At 42.9% G+C, this 21,529-nt stretch overlaps 1 protein-coding gene across 1 annotated transcript; it reads left to right on the forward strand.

Annotated features, from left to right (window-relative positions):
- The first annotated feature begins 927 nt into the window (after window positions 1-927).
- LOC146525104 (alpha-2Db adrenergic receptor-like) lies at window positions 928-21,015 on the forward strand. Its single transcript, XM_085161309.1, has 2 exons — window positions 928-2,809; window positions 11,783-21,015. Exons 1-2 carry the CDS (start codon window positions 2,483-2,485, stop codon window positions 12,926-12,928), a joined length of 1,473 nt encoding a protein of 490 aa, XP_085017435.1. The 5' UTR covers window positions 928-2,482; the 3' UTR covers window positions 12,929-21,015.
- Window positions 21,016-21,529: the final 514 nt, after the last annotated feature.

Raw genomic sequence — 21,529 nt, forward strand, 5'->3', positions numbered from 1 at the left:
ACTGAAAAGTGTGCTGTGTGTTAAATGGCTAAACTATGGTACAATCAGTATCACCTGCAACACACTGACTCAATGCAGGTTGTGGAAGCAGGAACACTACATCTAGTATCCTACAACAATTAGGAAAAGGACACTATCATATTATATATATACAAGTATGTTAGCATACATGGTGGAGTGATTCTGGGAGTTGTTTAGTCAGCTCTCAGTGCCTGATGTGAACAGAAACTCTCCCTGCGTCTCAGATCCTGGGCTTGTTCTTTCCGTCCTCTGCCAGGGAGAGAATAGAAGTAGGCGATCACTGCCATTTGTCTGTTTGTTGGCCAAAATCTACCAAGCCAAATCTGATCAAACTTGGTAGGTAGGAGGAGCACGGGTAAATAAAGAAACCACTACATTTCTGTGTGGATCTGGACAACTTCAAAAAATAAAAAGCAAAATGGGGCTTTGGACTTGGGAGAGGAGGAACACTGTTTGCTAGCTTGAAGAGCACATATGGAACAGCACCACCAACAATGCATTTGGTGGTGATGCGTTAATTTCCCTCCATGAAGATTCATTATTCTCAATGACCTAAAGCCCCACAGGTTGAATAAACGGCTCCAAACGTGGCTAATATGAACGCTCCCTCAGGAATCCCTGATGATGTTGATGCAGCGAGGCAGTAAGAGCAAGAAGACAGACTGTATGTATCCACTAATCCACTGTAAAGGTGCCCACGGGCCGTGGCACCACAGGATTACCTCCCTGCACGGATTCCTGTCACGCATGGCTGTGACAGTTCAGCCACCTCTGACGCTGGTGTGAAAGGTGTGCGAGTGTCACTGTGGTGAGTTGCATTCACATGCAGGAGAAGTGTAACCACAGTGCAGGCGGATTCCGGTCGATCTGCCTACATGTGAGCGCTCGGTGCCAGGCAGCTAAATTAAGAGCATCAGTGATTAAATAAAAGGCTCCTTGCTCTGACTTCTCTCATCTCAGGATAAATGGAAACTGATGAGCACTCAGAAGTTAACACAACTCTTCTTTCTCTCTTTTCTCCGAGGCTCCTTTCCATTTCCTTCTCTACCTCCTCTCCTTTCTCTCCCCTCTTTTCTTTCTCTTCTGCCCACTTTCCACTCTCCCTTTCTCTCTTTGCTTACTTCACACTCAGTTCCTTACTCCTCCCACTTCCTTCTCTCTTCTTTCTTGAGCCTGTCATAGTTTTCCTCATCTCTTCATTTTCTTCCAGACTTTCCTTGTCTGCTTTGCCCGGTTTTCCTCATTTTCCTGTCCGTTCTTTCCCCCGTTTTTTCCCTTTTCTGTCTTTATTTTTTCTTACATAACTACTCTTGTTCTTCTCGCCTCTCCTCCCCTCTTCTTTCTGCCATTCATCCTTCCTTTTTCCTCTTTCCTCCACAGGCCCTTACAGTCTTTCCTTTTCCTACACCTTCTCATTTCCTTTTCCTGTTTTGTCTGTTCATCGTTACCCTTCATTTCTCCTCTCCCCTTTCTTTTCTTTTTAACGATCCCTTATTTTCAGTTTCCTCCCAATTCCAGTTCCCCTCTTTCATCTCATCTTCATCTTCTTCTTCTTGCTCTCTCTAGCTTCATTAGTTTCCTTTTCATTCCCCATTCCTATATCTCTCCATGTTCCCCTTTTCCCTCCTCCCACACTCTCACACTTCATCCATCGTTTCTGTCTCACTCCTTTGCTCTTTCCTTGCCTCTTCTCCTTCAAACACCTCTTCCTCTCTCTCGCTCCTGTCCAAGTCTTTCTTCTTTTCATCTCTCTCCTCCTCCTCCTCCTCTCTTCTCTATTCCAGCAGTACCGACTCAGTGAGCGGCAGCGGCGGCAGCGGCAGCAGCACCGCCACTCAGCTCAGCAATAACTCGCATGAAAGTGAAGACCTGCTTTTTTTTCTTGACTCTTTTTTTATTTTTAAAGATTTAATCTTTTCTTTTGAGTATTTTTTTCCCTCCACTTTTCAGCCGCTGGTTGTTTTCCCAGTGCAGCAGAATGAGGGTACCATGCATCCCAAATAGGCTTTCTGTCCTCACTCCAACTAGAGCACGCAGCCATATGCTTGTCTTCGTTCCTTCAGCTCACTGGAGTTAAACAGGTCAGTCTGTAGCTTTTATATAAAATTTAAAAGTGACGACTTTAGAAGATGGGATTTTCTTAATGAAATTTCTCATGCAAACCCATCCTGTAGTGGCAGAGTGTGTTTGGGCACGACCACTGATATTAAGCTGCTTGTCTCAGAGGATAATAGTGTGAAATATTCAGGATAGTTATCGTCCTGTGAGAATGACAGAAATTGATTTTTGTCAAGAGACAAATCATCTTTTCTTTTTCTTTTTTTTGAAACTTTAATATTTTGAAGTTGGTGAAGATACTTGGGGGACATTTCTGTGTTTTTGCTGGCTTTTTTGTGACATAAAGACACATGCACTGGTCTTCAGTGAAAATGGAGATCACAACGTCAGTGGTTTAAGCAGGATGGACGTATCGGAGGCGTTGACGCCTGTAACGGCCACCACGCCGGCCACGTTGATACCAAACTCTTCTCTGGAGAATGTCAGCCAGGCGTCCTCTGGCTCGTCCAGATCTCCTCCTCTACCTCCTCACTCGCAGGTGGCGTCGGTGTTTATCGTGCTGGTGGTCACGGTCATCATCCTGGGGACTGTGGTGGGGAACGTGCTGGTCGTGGTGGCGGTGTTCACCAGTCGAGCCCTGAGGGCACCTCAGAACCTTTTCCTGGTGTCTCTGGCTTCAGCGGACATACTGGTGGCAACTCTGGTCATCCCCTTCTCCCTAGCCAATGAGGTGAGGCGACTGTTTTGTAGTTCCAAGTTCACACAGTTTTCTATGTATTCGGTTCCTGTTCCTTGTCTGTTTACAAACAAGAATTAATAGCTGTATTAGCGCCGATCAGGTCAAATCTCTGAAAGTCCAATAATTTTAGATGTTGTTCAAACTTGGTCTGGAGGTTTCTCTCCATCTCGATTCTTCTCTTGTGAAAAAATACAGTGTTCACTGCACCAAAGCAGGGGCTCACCACAGAGCTCCTGCAATGCTGAGTCTGCCGACAGATGAGTAGACTCTGTGCAGCCCTTTCCTTTCTCAACATACTGCAGTCTACAATTATTTGATGGTTAAATGAGTTTCACTGGGAGTATCAAGGTTAAGAGAACATGATTTTCTTCATTTTCATTTGAGTATTTATGATTTCCATGATATAAAAAGCCTAAAAAATGCAATCCTATTTTTCTCTCTCCCCTGCTCATCCTTAGTGTCACCCTCAGGGCACCCTCCATTCTCCCCTCTCTCTTCACTTTCATCATCCTCTCACTCTGCGCTCACTGGCTGCTATACAGACCGACCCTCTGCAAGTACCAAGCGTACGGGACTGATCCGAGCCCCGTGAGCTTGCAGCCTCGTGCTGTTTGGTGATGAGGTACATCAGAGGCCAAACCGCATTGTTAATGCGTCCTAAGGCACGCCATGATAACAGTAAATCATGTCATCATGTTGATAAATGTTAAGGCTGAAACAAAAGTCCAAACTCATTCTTGTTTATGAAACAATATTTACAGTATGTTAAAATACGTTGGCCTGATTTAGGCGAATAACAGGTGCAATCATACGACATAGAACAGCTAATAAGGACACTGGTCTTGCAGGTGCTGAGTTATTTAGTAATACATAATAACTCCTGATGGCATTCATTAGAGTACACAAAAGCTCACTTCCCTCAGAGCGGGTCACCATATAATAGAGCTTAGTGCTTCTTGTGTTGCTACGTTTTCAGCTGAAGCCGCGATCAATACAAATGACTGCTTGGAGTCAGGTGTAGCTGCCAGTACAGCCCAGTACCAGACAGACTGTGCTGTGGACTCAACTATTCTGCATCATTTGTAAGCCTCCACTATTTTTTAAAAAAAAATTAAAGTCCAGTCACCCAATAAATTTATTTAGGAAATTTATTTTTTGTCATGGTCCAAGAAAACCCAGCGTTTTGAGTTTTCCTGTGTTTTTGTCATTTTGTGATGTGATTTATGTTTAAGTGCCTAGCTTGTTCTGTTTAGCTTTGTGTCTCTTTCTGTGTGTGTTTATATTAGCTGTGAGTTCTGGTGTCTTGCTTTCCTCCTCGTGTTTCTGCCGTCATGTCTCCGTCATGTTTATCCGTGTTTCCCCAGTCATGCTTCTGTGCGTGTGTTCGCGTTACTTCCTGTTTTACTTTGGTAGTCTCCTGTCTGTGTACACCATGTTTTGTTTTGCTTCTCTTCCTCTGAAGGTACTTCGTCTCATGTGTTGTGTTTAGCTTTGCGTCCTCTGTCTCCAGCTGAGTTCCCCATGTGTTTCCTGTTCCCTTGTTGTTCCCTGTCTAAGCTCTTTGTTTCCTTCTGTCCGGCGTTGCGATCTCCCTCATGGTTGTGTGAGTCTCTGTGTGTTCAGTTCATTCAATTTTCCAGTTTAGTTTTGTACAGTTTATTCGTTCAGCGGGTAAACCTGTGTTTGAGTCTCGCCTACGAGTCTGCCTTTGGGTCCTTTCCTTCCTGCAGCACACAGCCGATCACGACACCTTTCATCCCAGCATTGCAACGTGCCCTCCTACCATTGTGACAAAGTCTGTCCCATTTTCCGCTCCATTACCGCGAGATTGCATCAAATAGGAATCTCATACCCAAGTAGCTCATCTGTTTGAAATGACCCTCAAAGCCTGTGATGTTCAAGAAACCTGATTGGGATCGTTTGCATATCCTGCTGTAAGCAGCCATCAGAAGATGTGTACACTGTGGCTGTAAAGAGATAGACATGGTCAGCAACGATACTCAGGTGGGCTGTGGTATTTAAATGACGCACAGCTGGTAAAGAGCCAAAGTGTGCCAAGAAAATATCTCCCATCACCGCCACAAGTACCTCGAACCACTTATTCAAGGCAGGATGGATCTATGCTGTAGCATCCAGTCGAACTGAGAAGGCCAGAACTGATGGTTGTTGAATGACCTTTATTATTCCTTGCCGTGTATCAGACAATGAACCAACGTAAGAGCTAGACAAACAAATAAAACAATTACCATGTTATTTATGTAACACCATTTTAACTGCTCATTACGCTGGTCTAACCGTTTTCTATTAAACTATATAATACATATTATGCATTTCAGATTGCTCAACTTAAATCATGTACATTACAAACCTTGTTCCCCTGTCGACTGTAGCTAGAACCATTCGTTTTTGTACAATTTAACCATGTTCTCTCCCTTTTCTCCGTTAGCATTAGTTTTCCGTTTTCTTCCGTCTTTTTTGTACATCAAGTTGGTTACCGTTACATCGTTCACTTCCGGTCACACAGGAAGTTACCAAAATAAAGGCGTTATATTACGTGAATATGAGCTAGCTTTACATATCCGCCGTTACATATGCTTTCATGTCGTTTCAGCAGAAGTCCAGACTCATGAGATCAGGCCACATTTGTCCAACCTTTTATTGTTCACTTCGGTGAGCCTTTGCAAACTGCTCTTAGCTGACAGGATTAGCACTTGGTGTGGTCTTCTGCTGCTGTGGCCCAGGCCCAGTGTATGATGCAGTCATAGATGCTCTTCTGCACACTTTGGTTGTAATGAGTCGTTGTTTGAGTTACTGTTCCCCTCCTCTGAGCTGTCTCCTCTGGGAAAGACGAAGCTTTTTTTTGGGGGGGGGGGGGGGGGGGGTCCTTAGGGACTAAGTAAAGCGCTTTACAAATACAGGCCATTTACCATATTTACCATTCACTTGGATAAATGACAAATAGAAAAAGGGCACCCATGAGGCATCCCAGTTAGGATGCCCGAAGCCCCTCATGGCTTTGACTGATCTCCTCGTCTTATCTCTAAGGCTGAGCCCCGACACAAGAAGCTCAATCTCGGTGATTGGATTCTTTCCGGTGCATTCACCTAAGCAAACAACTTTCTTGTCACCACAAAAGACTGACACATAAATTCACTCATGCTCATACATTTGCATAAAAGTCATGGATGGAATTATTTCCTAGATTTTCTTGAACACCGATGGGGATTCAGCGCAGTGTGTGAAATTAAAGCTGGGATTGAGCAGTCTGAATGTTGACGCTCTGAGGTCAGGGACAACACTAACCCTAACCCCAGGAAATCAGCAGGCTTTGTGTTTATTGAAAGGCAAAGTCTCGGCAGACCTGGAACAAAGACATGATCACTTTGCTGACATGCAGCAAAAGCTAATCACATATTTCCCACAACATCAACATCATTTGTTGTTATTTTTTTTAAAGTGTAGTGTTTGGTTAGAGCGAGGGTCAGGATCACCGCCTTCAGTACGCTGATGTAGACCTCAGAGGGTTATCGATTCCTCCTGTGACTGAGGAAGTAGAGCAGGTCATCTACTACACCAAAGGTCAATTATTGGAGCTGAGCCTCATCCAATCCTTAATGGGCAAGGTAATGTACCAAACCCCCGATGCATCTCTCAGATTGTGAGTGTGCATGTGTGTGTGAGGGTTAGTTAGAAAGGTCTTAAAGGGATGGAATGATGCATCGTGGGTATGGGAGCATGTGGCTTGTTGTGAAAACCCCTGAGTTTGTAGAAAAAAACCTGTATAAGTAATTGACCCTGTGCACGAGAAAATGCTAACTTCCTGGTTTGAGACTGGATGTGGGGTTGTACATTTCCGGTAGCTTTACTTTGCGGTCAATCGCTACTGCGAAGATATACTCCAAAATTGATGTCCAAAACTCGAAAACGGAAAGATCGCGTTAAGTTACAAAGAGCAGAAGGTGGGAACACTCACCACTGTTGTGTCATAAAAAATCGAATGATCAGTTTTGACGTTTAAAGAGTTTAGATCGATCAGTTGTTTACATCACTCAACACAAGCAGAACTGCATCACTGCAGCAGAAGACACATCGTCCACATTCAGAAGCACATCTCTGTATAGTGACTGGTCTTATGATTTAAACAGGCAAATGTTCAGCATTCAAACTACAGGTGAAGAATAGTCAAACCAGATGTTTCCCCCGTTATGTTGATATCAGCTAGTCAAGTACACACCTATACAGCATGTTAACAAACCGTGAAAAAAGCCACACAAAAAATGAATGATTGCTGGTAACGGTTTCTATACATTAGTATTTACGAAGGGTATGTTGTGACTTACCTTCAAAATTACAGCGGTCCCTCGCTATAACGCGGTTCACCTTTCACCTCGCTGTTTCGCAGATTTTTTAGTGCAAGTTTTTTGTTGCATGCTTTTTTTAGGTCCTGATCGCTGCAGACGATCTCCTCCATGATGTCTCTCCTGTACAGTACAGAATCGCTGCATCGATGCTAGCAGTGTGACTCTGAAGTGCAGTGCTGTATGTCCACGATGTACACGAAACGTTTTGCACCGTCAAAAAATAAAATTGGCTACTTGATTTCACCTATCACTGGTTATTTTTAGAACATAACACCCGCGATAAACGAGGGACAGCTGAGAAATATAACATTTGAATCCTTTTCTCTTTTGCTCTGAGGCGCAGGGGGAATATATCAACAAGTCGATGAACATCATTTACAGATATATTGGGTAAATGCCCGAGACATCTATAGAAATGTAATGCGCCGCTTTATTTATTCATTTGCTTAACTTGTTTTGGACCGTAAACCAGGTGCGAATAGGACACCGGAAACAAAGCTCCCCACAGGAGTTTCCGCACCGGAAGTAGCATATGCTAACGTGCACATAGTCAATACCAGTGAGTACTGAAACATGTGCTGGGTGCAAACACACAAAGGGGAACACACCTGTTGGTGTAACTTCAGGTACATTTTTAATATCATTATTTTTGGTGGTGGACGTGTGGATTTTGATTCATGCATGTTAGAGAGAATGCTCTTTTTGCAGAATCTCATAAACCCATGTTATTTACAACAGAACATAGAAACCATCAAATGGTTCAATTGAGAAAATGAAGCATTTTGAGTCATTTTGTTTTTGATGGTAATAACACAAAACAGCTAAAGATGCTCACACGGAGCCATGGTTACCACAGTCTAACATCTCCCATCTTTGAAACATGTTTGGGAACTAAAGGGACAGTTGCTGCAGGAAGACGAGTGTTGACCCATTCTTGTTGGATAGAGGATCCTAATAAAATAAGATGTCCGTCTCACAGGAAGTAACAAAGGTCAAACCGACCATTAGGGCTAATTTACCGCTACAGAGTAGCCGGCGATCTGGCGAAGAGTGAAGGTCTGAGCTGCTCCTTAAGTACTGCCGATGACCTGCAGGTGAGGAGAGGCAGGCGAGGTAGACAGGAAGTAGGAAAAACACACCTTACACACTGACGGACAGCCTGGACCATGATATTGTAACTGAGTAACTGCGGGGAAGCCCAGTCAGGGCTGATATGGAGAAACGTTCATGTTTTACTTGGAAGTGTTAGTTGTCCTTTGAGCTGGAAACATGAAATGAATTTGAATGTCTTACTGAGTAATGAAGAGACGCTCTCTGGCTCGCGTTCTGCATGAAAACGTGTGAGAAGTAGACTGTCAACATCTTGGCTTGTTAAAAAAAAGTGACAAATAATTCTGAACAATTTAATTAATTGTTTCCCCTTGCTCAAGTTCGGAGGCACCTGTTTGATGTGTAGCTGCTGAATCCACTCTGATGTTCTCCTCTGCTCTCAGCAATAACTGCCTGGTGCTTTGTTCCTGCTTTTCATCAGCTATTATTCCTTGAAATGATCCTGCAGCTGTATTGTGTTAGACATGGCTTCATATCTGTAGTACTTTCTGTTCCTTCCTGCTCAGGTCTTTGTATTCACTCTCACACCACAGTCATCCTGGTACTTTGAGCCGTCTTTAGTCTCCTACTTAACTGGTTACATTGTAATTAGTTCTTACCTAGTCTCATCTGCTACCTCTTTCTTCAGCTGAAGGATGGGTGGAGTTATGAGGGGAGTCATTGGAGGTGTCCAAATTCATGGGCTGCATCCTCCTGAGGCCACATTTGTAGGTCGATTACATCACAGCGATGCGATGAAGGCGGTCCAAATTTGCGTCCTCCTTTTCCCCAGATTTGAAGGATGGGTCGGGTGTATCCCTCGTGGGATTCATAGCGTGGCTCAGACGGCCAATTCCAGTTTCCAACAATGGCGCAGCTACTTAGTTTTAATATTACTCTTATTACTCTTTCTGGGTCACAAAATAAACTTTTAAGATATTTTCAAGTGAAAATGTTGCTGTGTAAACTTCAAATCACATATTTGTAAAAGTCTGACGTTTTCGGAGACGTCTGTTACCCACCAGCTCGATAGCTAGCCGGGGGTTCAAGGCTCACTAGAGCCGGCGAGAACGGCGAAGTCCCAGCAAATCATTTTCAAACCCCCGCGGTCTTTCACTACTCAGGTTAAACATGATACATAAGTCACTTAGATAACTTAAAAATGTTATGTCCAATTTCACAGCCACTCACTTCTGGCCTACCTGGCCTTCGGAGGACCCGGCCCACTTAGACCGTGAAGGCCGGGTCCTCAGGAAGATGCAGCCTCTGAATTTGGACACGGCTATTGTACCAGGTACTCTGACAAGGAAAAGAGATGAGACTGGAGAGAACACAAAGAAACTGCACTAATATGTAGACTTACCAGTTAACTACAAAGCCCTTATTTTAACCGTCTAGCATGGCTTATGTTCCCTGCTGATGGATGGTCATGGTTACAGTGGTCTTTGATGTTGTTGTCTTGGACTGCAGTTGGTGGAGACGAGAAGGGGGCCACTCTAACCATCAACCACGTGGTGCTTCGCTAGGCACTCGGAGGCTAATGAACAGAACAAGGAGTACAGGCGCCAGCTGCAGTCCAACATGTTGGAGTTGGCGTCTTTCAATGTGACGGGAGACTCGCTGGAGAGACAGACGATTGAACTAATCTATTAATTATTAGAAGTTAGGCAATTTACAGAAAAGGCATTTCATAAAATGAGATGTTTGCAACACTTTTAAAGTGCGCTTGTGTCTTGTGTATAAATGGAATCTGTGAGAAATGCTGAGCTTACACCTCAGTCTACAGCTGAGCAGAGATGGGCAGTAACGCGTTACTGCGTTACTAAAACTGTGATTTTTTTTGCGAGAATGTCTCATGACAGTGACGTAAGTAAGTGCGACATTCGTGACAACAGCTGTGTGCAGATCAACAATGGATAATATATCGAGTGCGGAGAGAGTATGAGCGTGCAGCGTTTAAAGCGTGGAAGTACTGACCTTACTTTGAGTTTGATTCCATAAAAAGTGACAAAAACATTAGTGTCCGTTGTGCGTGGGAAGAAAACTTCTTTTTACAGCGAAAAAACCCCTAAACTTCCGAGCAAGCTCCGAGTGCGCTATGACGTAATGGGAAACTCACAGAGAAACTCGCGGATTCTTCCACTGACCGCTGCACACCTGCACCAGGGTAAACCTCCGCCTACCCCACTCCTGCTTTACAGGTGAAAATAGAGCAACAGGACCGCTAGTCTTTGACTTTATTTATTTTCTGCTGTGTTTTACTTGCATCTATTTGAAAGACTGAGTGTAAACACACACAGAAAAATTATTTTATGTGCTGGAATGTGCAGAAAATAGGTTTAAATATTAAACAAATTCAGAGAGTGGTGCATATAATTAAATTTTTGCTTGATGCATAAAGTTAAAAGATTAAAACTAATAAAACAAGTTTTAAAAAGATACTTTTCTATTTGATTACATTTTGTATGATGGATTATGCAGAAAAAGTAGAATTGGGCTGAAAGATCTATTTATCACCTATTCAGGTTGTAAATCGTGTTTTTAAAAAGTAACTAAGTAACTAAGTAATTAATTACTTTTGAAAATAAGTAATCAGTAAAGTAACAGGAATACTTTTTGGGGGAAGTAATCAGTAATTAGTTACTGATTACTTTTTTCAAGTAACTTGACCAACACTGCAGCTGAGTGCTTATCTTCATAACTGTTTATCTGTTCTTGAAGCCAGCTTCACCCCACCGCCTGAAATTCAAGAAGTACGATGTTCAAAGAAAAACTATGGAATATTCCATGGTGATCCTTCCATATAAAGATTTACAGTTTAACAACAATAGTGTTGAAATGAAACTACTGATTTGTGCTCCTGGACTTTTGTGGCTTTCCCTCCCATTTATCTCACTGTCTGTCTTTCTGTTTACTGCACTTAAAGATCCTGCTGTATTCTGTTATTTCAGTCTGGCACAGCTATGATCAGCAGCTTGAAAAGTAAGAAGAACTGTTGGCCCGGTTTTAGGAATTGCTGTTTATGATTGCGTGCTGATCTTGCAAATAAAAACAGTCAATTTATTTTAACACTCATCTAACATGCAGGCTCATTTCACACCTCTAAATCGATAAACTAGGAGTGCAACAGGGTAACATGTGCTACTTTTTGTTTTTACCAAGCAGGTCATAAAAAAGTGAAGTACATGAGGGCAGATAAAAAGGGACACTGGAAAAGGACAGACTTGGTGTTAGCAGAAGCTGTGGGAGTGGGGGGGGGGGGTTGATGAATATTTCTGGGAAAAGATTACTGGCTCACATCAGTTTTGAACTGGCTGGAGGAAGACCAGAGCAGCAGCCGCTGTGAGAGCCTCCAGAGTAAAAAAGCAGCAGCCAGTGTGGCAGTTATGAGGTATTGACAGAATATTTATACTGCAGTGAAATATTCGATTAAGCGATTCCCTGCTGACAGATGTTGACTGAGGAATAAGCACTTTTCTTTGTACACGTCTTAATCACTTTGTCCTCCTTCCAGGTCATGGGCTACTGGTACTTTGGTTCCACCTGGTGCTCCTTCTACCTGGCTCTGGACGTCCTCTTTTGCACTTCCTCCATCGTCCACCTGTGTGCCATCAGCCTTGACCGATACTGGTCCGTCACCAAAGCAGTGAGCTACAACCGCAAACGTACTCCCCGGCGGATCAAAACGATGATCAGCATCGTGTGGCTCATATCTATTGTCATCTCGTCCCCACCGCTGCTAATGACCCACAAAGAGGATCTGGGGACGTACCGTGAGAATAACATGCACACACAGGAGTGTCTCCTCAACAACCAGACATGGTACATCCTCTCCTCCTGCCTGGTGTCCTTCTTCGCCCCGGGAGTCATCATGATACTCGTTTACTGTAAGATATACCGCGTTGCTAAGCAGCGGGCCTCCACCGTGTTCGTGGCGAAGAACATGATGGAGCGGCAGCCGTCGCAGTCCGAGACGTGCTTCGTGGGCACGTCCAGGGTTTGCCAAAGGAAGGGCTGTCCTCAGTACGAGCTGGACAGCCCGCGGCCCCCCGCCCGACACAGTTCTTCCAACATCGACAGCAACAGCAGCACTCACAGGAGAGGAGAGCTGGATGAGATCGACTTAGAGGAACGGAGCTGCCAAGGTGAAATAAAAACATCCTTGTCCTTTTCCTCATCGCTCCGCTTCCCCAGGAGAGGCGGTGGGAGGGTGAAAACAGATGAGGAAAAGGACGCGGAGGGAGCAGCAAACAGTTTGAAACCCCCTCCTTCTGTGCCCCCTCCTTCCTGTGCCTCCATATCGTGGGCATCATCGGACCACGGCTCCAACCATTTCCTTCTCCCGTCTCCGGTGCCTGTCCGCAGCAGACACGCGTCTCTATCCAAAAACAAAGTGGCTCAAATGAGGGAGAAGCGCTTCACATTTGTCCTGGCAGTGGTGATGGGCGTATTTGTCCTCTGCTGGTTCCCGTTTTTCTTCACTTACAGCCTCCACGCTGTCTGCAGGGAGAACTGCATCATCCCTGACACTCTCTTCAACCTCTTCTTCTGGATCGGGTACTGCAACAGCTGCCTGAACCCCATCATCTACACCATTTTTAACCGAGACTTCAGAAGGGCCTTCAAGAAGATTTTATTCCAGACTCATAAACGAACCTAAGATGTCTGAGCGTGTGTGTGTGAGCGCACGTACTGACACGCATTAAAACGCAACTATGGACACGCAGTTTTAACCCTGTTTTCCACTGTGCTGTCATATCGACATTAAAGGGCTTGTCATACAGCCGGAGCATTGATTCATTATTCAACCACTCGCTAATTTATTAAATCATCACTTTCTATTCTAGTGTAAACCCACAGAGGAAGATGATTACAGGCAGGTGTTTCTGCCTCCTTGATGCAATAACAGTTCAACATTACAACCTGGATTGTGCCTGAACTTGAATGTTAATTAGAGGAAAACGTCCACGGGGCAGCGAACAACGTCCCCGTGGTTCTTTCATGTCTGTAGCAAGCAGGCAGACTGCCTCTGCAATCCTGTTATTGACCGAAAAAAGGCTTTAAGGAATGTGAGGGGTAGAACAAACCACTGCGCTTTGAATAACACACACAGTGTTTTTAATGGATTTCTGTGCCTGAGAGTAATTAAACACCACTGGCACAAAGTTTAAACTTTAACTTTAGGTGGAGACAGAAAAAGCTGTAAGAAATGTGCCAGTTTTTCATGCAGCAACAGTGTTCTGTTGACACTATACAGCTTGGGGGCAAAGGCATTAAAATGCATGCACAGCTACAGTAGCAGACGGGCTGAACAGAAAGAGAGAGAAAGGAAAGGCAGAGCTTAACTACACCCAAGACTCTAACCACTAAAAATAATCAACCTCAGGCTCATTCAGCATTGGATAATTATCCTCTGACGTTTAAGATGGAAGATCAGGACTGCTGGCGATGTAACTCAGCTTTTACCTTTCTACTGTATTTGGTAAGGAGCCCGAAGGGGCCGACGTTAAGCTAAGCTGCAGATAACTGGACAGACAGTGCGGTTAATCAGGCGCTACCACAGTTTGTGCAAAAAAACCCGTCATAAATGACTTTTCAGTTAAGATAAAACAGATTATAATCAAGTCTGATATATCTTTTCAAGCATTAAGCACAGACACAGGTGTTGGTAGTGCAACTGTAAGTAATCATACGCAAAAATTGCTCCAGTTGCTATGCAACATCATTCTTGACAATAACTTTAAAGTTATGTAAGAACCTCATCCCTAACAAAATCTAAAAGGAAGCAGGATGGTCCAAAACGAAGAGCTGCTTTAGATCAAACATATTCATTCGTGAGAGGCTGGGTGAAAAATGAAGAGTCTGCATTATCATACGATATATGTCACAAGGGGGTGTGCCAAAATACACAGCAGCTGGAGGAGCCACAACTGATATATCCATGTACAGGCTGGAACGGCAGGCATAACAGAAAGTCTCTCTTAGAGTACCAATCCAGATCAGCTTTGTATTTGGTGAGCCACATAACACACAAACATGTCTGGATATGCAGATGACTACATGGTCACGAGTGTTCTCGGGCATTCATAGGATTGTAAGTAAACAGCCTGCACTTACATGCCAAAAAATATTTTTAAAAATTAAATAAAATAGATGCACATACACAGTATGACGTGTAAGGAGCTGCCACCAAGGTGCTTCCCTGCCACGTGGAGCAACTTGGCTCTTAGTGTCTTGGTCACAAACACTTTGGCACATGTAGGGGCGGCGTATTCAACCACTGCACCCCGCTCACATATAAGATGGACATATCTGCCAGTGCCATAAACTGCAATTCTTTTTACTGGATTCCTCTTGTTGCAGAAAGACTTCCAGTTGCATTGACTTCTATGAAAAATAACATAAATTCAATTTTGTGCATTATGATCAAAGCCCCTTTTGGTCATTGTCCACAGCTCGTTTGTGTCCACTTAACTGCGGACATGCACTCTCCTCAGTTGTCAACAAGAGCTTGAAATACTTAACTTCTTTCCATTTGGGGCAGCGACTCTTCCTCCTTTTAAGCACTTTCAAGTCTGAGAACCGTGGAAGTGCTAATTCTCATTTCTGCCACATTCAAAAAAGAAGTACCCCAGTGTGAGCTGGAGGACACCACCTGATGGAGCAAAAAGAAAAATCACATCATCCACAAAAAGCAGCAATGAGACCCTGAAGCAAAGAATCATCCCCAGGAGACTCTGGGTCGGGCAGAGTCCATATGTCAGCTATCACAGGGCAAGTAGCTGAATGGACCCTGGATATTTCTAGAGTCTATCGCACAGCTGGGAAAAAATATGCTTACTTTAAAACATAGTTGTGGATGCAGCTTCCTGCTCAAGAATGTAGGAAATATAGGAAAATATCTGTGACGTACGAGCAAGCTTAACGGAGGGTTGGAAATGTGTTGGTCAATACTGTGTTTTTAAATAGATGAGGAAACAAGGTATGTGTCATTAATCAATGCGTCTTTTGCCCTTACCATCTTACGGCCAAATAAGAATAATGATTCTTTTTCCTCCAGCAAAACTCAGCTATAAATAGATAAAACAGAACGTTTCGAAATCTAGCAGCTCATTTATTTATAGGCTCACAGATCACAGTGAAGCACATGGAGACGAGGTCCTGGGCCCAGCCTGAAGGTTCGTGCTGTTGTGTCCCAGTGAAGCAACATGTCCACAGCACTTTTCATACTAAGCTGTCACTCACTGTGTGGGCGTAATTGAGCAGCTACAAGCCAGAACGAAAATAATGTACCATTAAAAATAAACTATGAATCAAAATGAGGATGTTTTTGTAGCAACTTTTAATCAAATGGCAATAAAATCTCACTTTAGTATGTGAGCATCACATGCAATATGAAGTAAATATGGTGGATAATGTGGTGAAGTGAGCCTCCTTCCTGTCTACTCAAAAATTAGATCAAGGCCACATGTATATCTGTGAGTCAGCAAACAGCAGAAGATCACACGCAGAGGAACACGTTACAATGCTCTCATCCCTCTGCCTTAGCTTTTACCGTAGCATGAAAGCCAGACTTCCACTATCATCTGTCCCTCTGTGGGAATGTAGCTCTCATTGAACACCAGGAAAGGGAGCTTTCCGTGGTCCTTAAACTTAACGGAACAAACAAACAGAGGAAAGGATTTAAGGGGTGAGTACTCTCTGCATGCTCAACAGTACAGTGCAAACTCACGCTGGTCTTCTCACAGGCCCCATTTGGATACATTGTATCGTATTAATGCACCGTGACACTGGTGATGTGTCCATGTGCATGCTGTGAGGAACAGTTTCAGAGGGGACTATCCTATGATTTCCTCTATTATACCACAGCATGGCAGCAACCCCAACATATTTCCAGGCCAACTGAAGGACATGACCTCAGTAAGTTATATCGAAACGCCTCACCTGTCCATATCACATCAGCATTCCAGTTGTGCCTATTTCACCTCTCTGTAGCTCTACTGTGGCATTCTGCTTATGGCTTATTTTAATGATACAGCGGAGACTCATTTCCAACAGGCCAGACCATTTGCTGCATCTCATTCCCCTTCTCTCTTTCACAATTTTCCAAATCTTATTACCAAGCTAAAGTGTAAGTTCTGGTCACATCTCAACATTTGATTGATTGAGAGCGGACATGACTCGACAGGACGTTTACATTCAACCTAAAAAGGGGGGACGCCGTGATCAGAAGCACGCAGGAGGACAAAGTACTTAGATTTCAAACATAATCCACTATCCCGAGCAAAGCCGAAAGAGGCTGTAGTGCTACAGCGTTACAAAAGCAGAGAAAGCATCAACTCGCAGCAGTTTGTCTGCTTCACAAAGACCAGCTCTGTGTCCCTGGGCCTTTGGTGCACAATCAAATAAACAAATGCATTATTTTTGTTTGTGATGTGAAACAAATAATTAAATGAAAAAGGAAAAGAAATAAATGCATCGAGCACAAAAGAGCAGGATGCTATAGATTATTAATTGTAGTTTTGTATGTGAATAGCGAGCCTGTGAGACTCCAGTATAATAGACAAAGAAACAAGCTGCAATTATTTAAGCAAAGAAGAAAGTGCAGCGAGTCCCTTAATGGGAAAATAATCGCATGTGTTTTACAAAGCTGTGGTAAAGTGCAGCCTGCAGAATTATCTGAAGGACGAGACAAAATCCTAACGTGGATCAAACAGATGTGACTCTAAGGAAATCCAAGACATTCATAATTTGATTAAATTGTTTTCTCATCACTGAGTGGAGCACTGGTGAAGCATCAAATGCATTCGCTCATTGTTTCAGTCTCAGCCTAAAAACATTAACCATGTGACAGCTGAAGTCAGAGTGTGATAATAAAAAAGTGTTTTTCAAGCTAAAACTAAGGCTTTTCTAAGGACAGATCATTTCATGTACTGATACATTTATTGTGTTTTTCCAGAAACAAATTTGAATTTTTCACTCCAATTTTAACATATAAAATATTAAATGCATCCATTATCAGACTACTGAAGATGTTGGACACAAGTTATTGTGCTTTGCAGCCTTACAGTATATACAGTTTGTGAAGAAGACCAAACGGGAGCCGTGTAAATGTGAGTGAAGTGCATCTAAATTAAACTTAAGTAACTGTACTTGGCTACTTTCCCCCTCTGCTGGCCTGACAACACAGTGAAAAAAAACTTCCCTAAAAGCTGATTTGAATAATTTCATTACATGTAAATTTTCCATGTCACTTTGTTACATAGTTACAGTGTGAGATATAAGAGTTTATGGCGAGCTGGTCCAATAAATGTGCATGATTACTATACAGTCAGTTTATCCCAAGAGCATTTTCTTTAATGTTTCATTATCTGAATAAATCAACCTTTGATTTTGTTTCTTGAGCACAAAGAATATTTTTTCAGTGCGTCAGCAGCTGGAGGAGACTGAGCAATCAAAGAGCAGATGGGCGTGTCCTACAAATGAAGGTAAATGACACTTGGGCTGTGAATAGACTGGTGCTTATCCTCCCGCTCAAAACATTTTGTACAACTTGACTCATTCACCTAAATGCTTTCCAACAGTGCTCATATCCTGCCAATATAAATGCAGGAAAGCAGCTGTATGGTTACAGCGATGTTGTGTGTGGGTGACACGCTCCTTTCCTGCACTTTAATTAGGAGGTACATACGCTATATGGTGATGTAATCACTTAGCGCTTTAAGTTGCCTAATGACCTCATCGTTTCAAAAAGAAAAATCATTTTAGGAAAGAAAAACCACACAAAGCACCAAAGTGTTACCAATGATTACAGAGACTGAATTATTTGTCCATGGAAACAGAATTTATCACATGGATTTAAATGGCACACATTGGACTTTTAAACATTTTTTCATCCTTTGCTTTGTCTGTGAACACAGACTGCAATAATGAAGACGGAGCACTATTTCTGATGTGTTTCCCTTTTATTTTCTTCCCCCATTCCACAGATCTGAAACTCATACTTACCTCTAAGCAGAGCACGTGTGTCTAACTCTAACTGCCCGAGGATACAGGCACAAACAGATCAAGCAGCGATGCTAGGCTGAGCCACAACGTCTTCCAGATCAAATTCCATTTTTTAAACTGAGGCCAGAGAAAAAAACAAAATCAGTGAAAGGTGACAATCGTAGAAAACATTTAAATAGCTAGGATGTCAAAAAAGTAACACATGCAGGTGCTTTACTGGTGCGACAATGGGCTACGATAAAAGCTATCAATCATTGCAGTTTTATCAACTGCGAGTCATTTACAGCGAGATATATTTAAAAATACACACAGAGGCTCCATTTGGAAGACAGACTATCTCTACTTTTTGAAGATTTTAAGATATAGTTAGGGCTGGATCAGGTGACCCCAAATCCTCCTTTAGTTGTAGGCAGCTGGGGGATTCCCATGATGCACTGGGTGTTTCTTCTTCACTCACTATATGTTAATAGACCTCACTGCATTGGATCATACTTGTTACTTGTACTCCCCAACCAATCACAGCAGATGGCCCCGCCCCTCCCTGAGCCTGGTTCTGCCCGAGGTTTCTTCCTGTTAAAAGGGAGTTTTTCCTTCCCACTGTCACCAAAGTGCTGCTCATAGGGGGTCATATGATTGTTGGGAAGTTCTCTTTATTATTGTAGGGTCTTTTTCTTAAAAATATAAAGCTCCCGAAGGGAACTGTTGTTGTGATTTGGCTTTATACAAATATAATTGAATTGAACTAAACTGACAGCGCTCTTAACTAAAACAAAATACAAGCCAAATATCATGAAAGGGCAGCTGTCACAGAAAAACATCAGTGAAGACGCCCCATCTGTCTGCTGGTTCTACCTCATCATCAGATTCATGGAGCAGAGCAGACCGTTTTATTTTTGCCTCTCTGTTCATCACCAAAATGTCCTCTGCTGTTTGCTGGTGTGTTAAGGAAAAGTATACACGCCACCAACACACACACACACACACACAGTGAAAATTCAGTAAATTTATTCTTTATTATATTTATATTAAACCCAAACGTCATGGACCCAAAAGGTTTCCACGTATGACGACAGCTCTGACTGAAGGATGTTGAGCCTCTCCTTCATTTTCTCCAGATTCTCACAGGCTGAACATGTTAAAAATGGACATTGGACCAACAATGTAATTTTTCTTCATGTATGTGCAGAGACTACAATCCTTCCTACAGCACACTGTGAATGTTGTGCTCTTTTTAATCTGTCATACATTGTAATGCCATGTCAGGGACGGGCTGGACCCAAAATGCAGGACTTGAAGGTGAGGAATAAATTCAAGAGCAGCTTTATTGTTGAGCTCTTACAAAACACAAAGAAAAGCAGGTCAGGAGCAAATTAGGAAACTAGGAAGCTTCTGTGAAAGCATACTACAAGGGAAACACGGCCATGAGGGAGAACACAACAAAGGGTTGTTGTGTTCAAACAAAGAAACACAGATAACAAGGGGGAAAGGGAACAGGTGGAAGCACAGCTGTGGCTAATCACTGAAGACAAGACAAGGGAAGTAGGCCTGGATACAAAGCACAAGAAATGCAAGACCACCAAAGTAAAACAGGAAGTAACCGATGACCGGGTGACACCACGCAAGCAGAGACAAAAGACGAGGAGACAAGACTGAGGGAACAGAGGAGGAACACAAGAAGGATAAACAAACTTTTCAGTGTAAAAGGATTTAAACATGTTGTAAAGGGTTGGCAAGCTGACACTGACAAACAGTTGGTCATGTTATCATAACTCATGTTGTGTGTATAATTTTGTTATATTCAAAATTGGATACATTAATAAAAACAAAACACTGCCTTGCTTAATTTTGTCGCCTTATTTTGACATTTGGAAACATTTATTTCGCTGAATTAACTTTCCGTCCTGTGGACAAACACATAACTCGATGACCCGATAATGTTAACAGCGAAAAATTTGTAAAAATGAGCAGATTTTGTTCTGTAGTGTAACCACTGCTGCTGTAGTGCACATGAACAGTCAGAGGTTTTTAACATTTCTTCAGTATCAAAGTAATCCACCGATAGTTATCAGTGCATCCAGTGATATTAAAATAACCTCTAATAATTTGGCATTTTCAGACATACAGACCCAGAGTTACTAAACAAAAGTCTAAAAAATCCATATTTACACCACAGAATTTGAATTTCTTTGAAATTTGCCAGGGAAAACTGAACACGAACACTCAACACTACTTGGTTTAACACAAAGGTGTTGGTTGTAAAAATGTGCCTACACAAATGACTTATGTGGTCATTATTTAAAGGAAAGTCTCAAAAACCATGGTGCACTGAGTGAAACAATCCTGCACCACTCAACAATCAGTCAAAATATAAAATAAGTCATCGTAGGGAAGTTTTGGAAGTAGAGCGTTACTTTGTTACTAACAGACACAAGATTAAGACCCCTCACGGGAATGCGGCCTCGGTCATAAAACAGCTCTTTTTCTTTTTCTTTTGCCTGTCCCATTTGGTTCTTTAGCCGTCAGAATTGTTGTCTGAAGACCAACAAGGATTTACTTTGCCAAATGGCTCATCACGGCCTTGCTGTATTGGTCCATTTGATCGACCTTTGTTGTTATTATTTATTTTATTTTATTTTCAGTTGTTACAGACGGGACAGACATGACTGAGGGAAAGGAAAGGGAGAAAGAAAGAGGAAGGAAAAGAAAAACAGAAGGGAAGGGGGACAGTGAGAAAGGGCACTTAAAAAGAGAAAGAAGAGAAAAAAAAATCTCCTGGATCACCTGTTGAGAGAAAAAGAAGAGAAAACAAGCAAAAAAACCCAAAACAGAGCAACATACTAAAAACAACACCATCCCGTTAATCTAGCTAAGTGTAAACAGCAGTAAATACTAAATATTGAATGTTGTTGTGCAGCAAGCAGGACCGACAGCGCGCAATGTGCTTGGAAATAGCAGCCAATAAAGGTGTAGTTTATGTCTATGAACAGTGAACACCCGTGTGCACACCTGTGTGGATCAGCGCGCTTGTATTCAAAAGGTTTCCCCATGTAACAGTCTGCTAGAGGATGTAGAGAGCCATAGCCCCGCCCCCCAGGGCATGAAGCAGGCATGGAGGAGATCCAGGCTCCAGACATCCAGAGGCCCCAGAGTGCGAGAGCCCAAGGAGGACCACCGGAGGGGCATCAGTGCCACCCTCCTGGGAAGAGCTGAGGAGAGCGCCAGATGAGGGGTCACCCAGTAGCCATGGAGCAGA

This window comes from Neolamprologus multifasciatus, chromosome 1 (assembly GCF_963576455.1).
Source record: "Neolamprologus multifasciatus chromosome 1, fNeoMul1.2, whole genome shotgun sequence".
Taxonomy (NCBI): domain Eukaryota; kingdom Metazoa; phylum Chordata; class Actinopteri; order Cichliformes; family Cichlidae; genus Neolamprologus; species Neolamprologus multifasciatus.